Source organism: Myotis lucifugus, unplaced genomic scaffold, assembly GCF_000147115.1.
Source record: "Myotis lucifugus unplaced genomic scaffold, Myoluc2.0 scaffold_276, whole genome shotgun sequence".
In the NCBI taxonomy this organism is placed as follows: Eukaryota; Metazoa; Chordata; class Mammalia; order Chiroptera; family Vespertilionidae; genus Myotis; species Myotis lucifugus.
The window spans coordinates 1,592,655-1,594,330 of NW_005871324.1; the positions used below are offsets into that span (position 1 = coordinate 1,592,655).

At 64.7% G+C, this 1,676-nt stretch overlaps 1 protein-coding gene across 1 annotated transcript in view; it reads right to left on the minus strand.

The window, feature by feature from the left end:
• Positions 1 to 6: 6 nt before the first annotated feature.
• The window catches only part of ARVCF (ARVCF, delta catenin family member), a 38,188-nt gene continuing 36,518 nt past the window's right edge, over positions 7 to 1,676 (minus strand). The window contains 7 exon segments of the mRNA XM_023763223.1: positions 7 to 348; positions 686 to 739; positions 1,108 to 1,198; positions 1,301 to 1,412; positions 1,488 to 1,513; positions 1,515 to 1,613; positions 1,616 to 1,671. Coding sequence (XP_023618991.1) covers positions 221 to 348; positions 686 to 739; positions 1,108 to 1,198; positions 1,301 to 1,412; positions 1,488 to 1,513; positions 1,515 to 1,613; positions 1,616 to 1,671 — 566 coding nt within the window. The 3' untranslated portion in view covers positions 7 to 220.

Here is a 1,676-nt window from a genome sequence, read left to right on the forward strand (position 1 = left end):
CTGTGCACTGTGCCAGGCCGTGCCCCCTGTCATGTGCCCCCTCCCTCTCTGAGTGTGAGCTTCGAACCAGCTGCACCCACAGACTGACTCTGATGTGAGGTTCCCAAGGTGGAGGAGCCACTCCCTGGGCCCAGTCTCCCAGCCCAGCTGTCCTACAGGTGAGCCCCACCCCAGGTGGATGCCAGGCCCCATCTCGCCTGAGCCCCTCTCCAGGCAACCACTACTCATGCTGCCTCCCTGGGCCCCTGCCACAGCCACTCACTTTCAACGGTTCCTTCTCAGAGGTCTCCCCTGCGGGGGCACTGCCTCGAGCCCTCCACTCTCTCTGGTCCATCGTGGAGTATCCATCTGTGGGGGCACAAGGGGGATCCTGAGGGGCAGGCCCCATGGAGCAGATCTCCGTCTGGCTGAGAGGGCACCAGCTTCCGTGCCCCAGCACCGTCCTGGAGGCCTAGGACAGGTCTTCCCATAGCTCCTCCTCCCGGCTCTCACCATCCCCTGCCTCAACCGCTCAGGCCTTGCAGCGGCTCATTGCTTCCCCTTGGCAGCTCAGTACCCCCACCCCCACCCCCACCCCCGCACACATGCACACACACACACACACACACACACACACAGCATAACCACCTGGCCCACGCCCCCTCCTCCCCACACAGGAAGCACGCAGCACTGCCCCTGCACTCACCTGGGCCAAGGGCCTCCATGGGGATCACATCCCGGCTGCCTGGCTTCTCACCATCTAAAAGGCACAAGCAAGGGGCTGGCTGGCTGCCAGCAGCAGTGGGGGGGGCCAGGGCAGATACACCCATGGCAGGGCTGGTCTCAGAGACCCTGGGTACCCTTCATCACTAACATCTTTGCACCCTTTTGCTGGGTCACTGCCCATTGCCAACCTCTTCCCACAACTTGGCACCAGTGTGAGTACCATGGTGGAGAGGATGTAAAAGGCTGTAAACAGGGAAAGGGGCCACCCTGAGGCCATTTTCCTGTAAGACGGCCCACCTCCCTCCTCCACGCCTCACCAGCCTTGTCACTATCGATGCACCGGGTGGAGAGGCTACGCCACCTCAGGGAGGGGTTCCCACACCCCAACCCGCCCGTCCTCACCCAGGCTCTTGTCCACCAGCGGCAGTGTGCTGTCATCAAACCCTCCGGGACTCAGTGCGCCCTTGGGCCCCTTGGCATTAGCAGCAGCTGACTGGAGGGGAGAGAGCGAAACAGACAGGGGTGGGGGTCAGGGGCACTCCGGCCGGGGACCCAGCCTGGCAAAGTGAGAAAGGAAAGGCTGTGCAGGCTGCACCTGGAAGCGTGCCTTGGTCCAGCCATCCCTCTGCAGGGCTCCACGCAGCTCCTTGTAGCTCCACACAGTCTGCAGCACGTGGGACGCAGCCTTCGCCTCTCGCACCGATTGGCTGTGGCCGGGCCCAGGACGGGGTCAATGCCCGGCCCCACCCCCGGACCTCCCTCCCCCGTCCCCACCCGCGTACCTGGAGGCGCCAAGGGCCACCAGCCCCTGGCACGCCACGGGCCTGCAGCAGCGAGCGTGCATTGTCCAGGCTGTCGAACACAATCTCGTGGATGGGGTTGAGCACGGCCACCCACAGTGTCCTCCTCCCAGGGGGCCCCCGGGTCGCGCTGAAGCCTGCCCATTGCGCACGTTTCCGGCACCAGCTCGG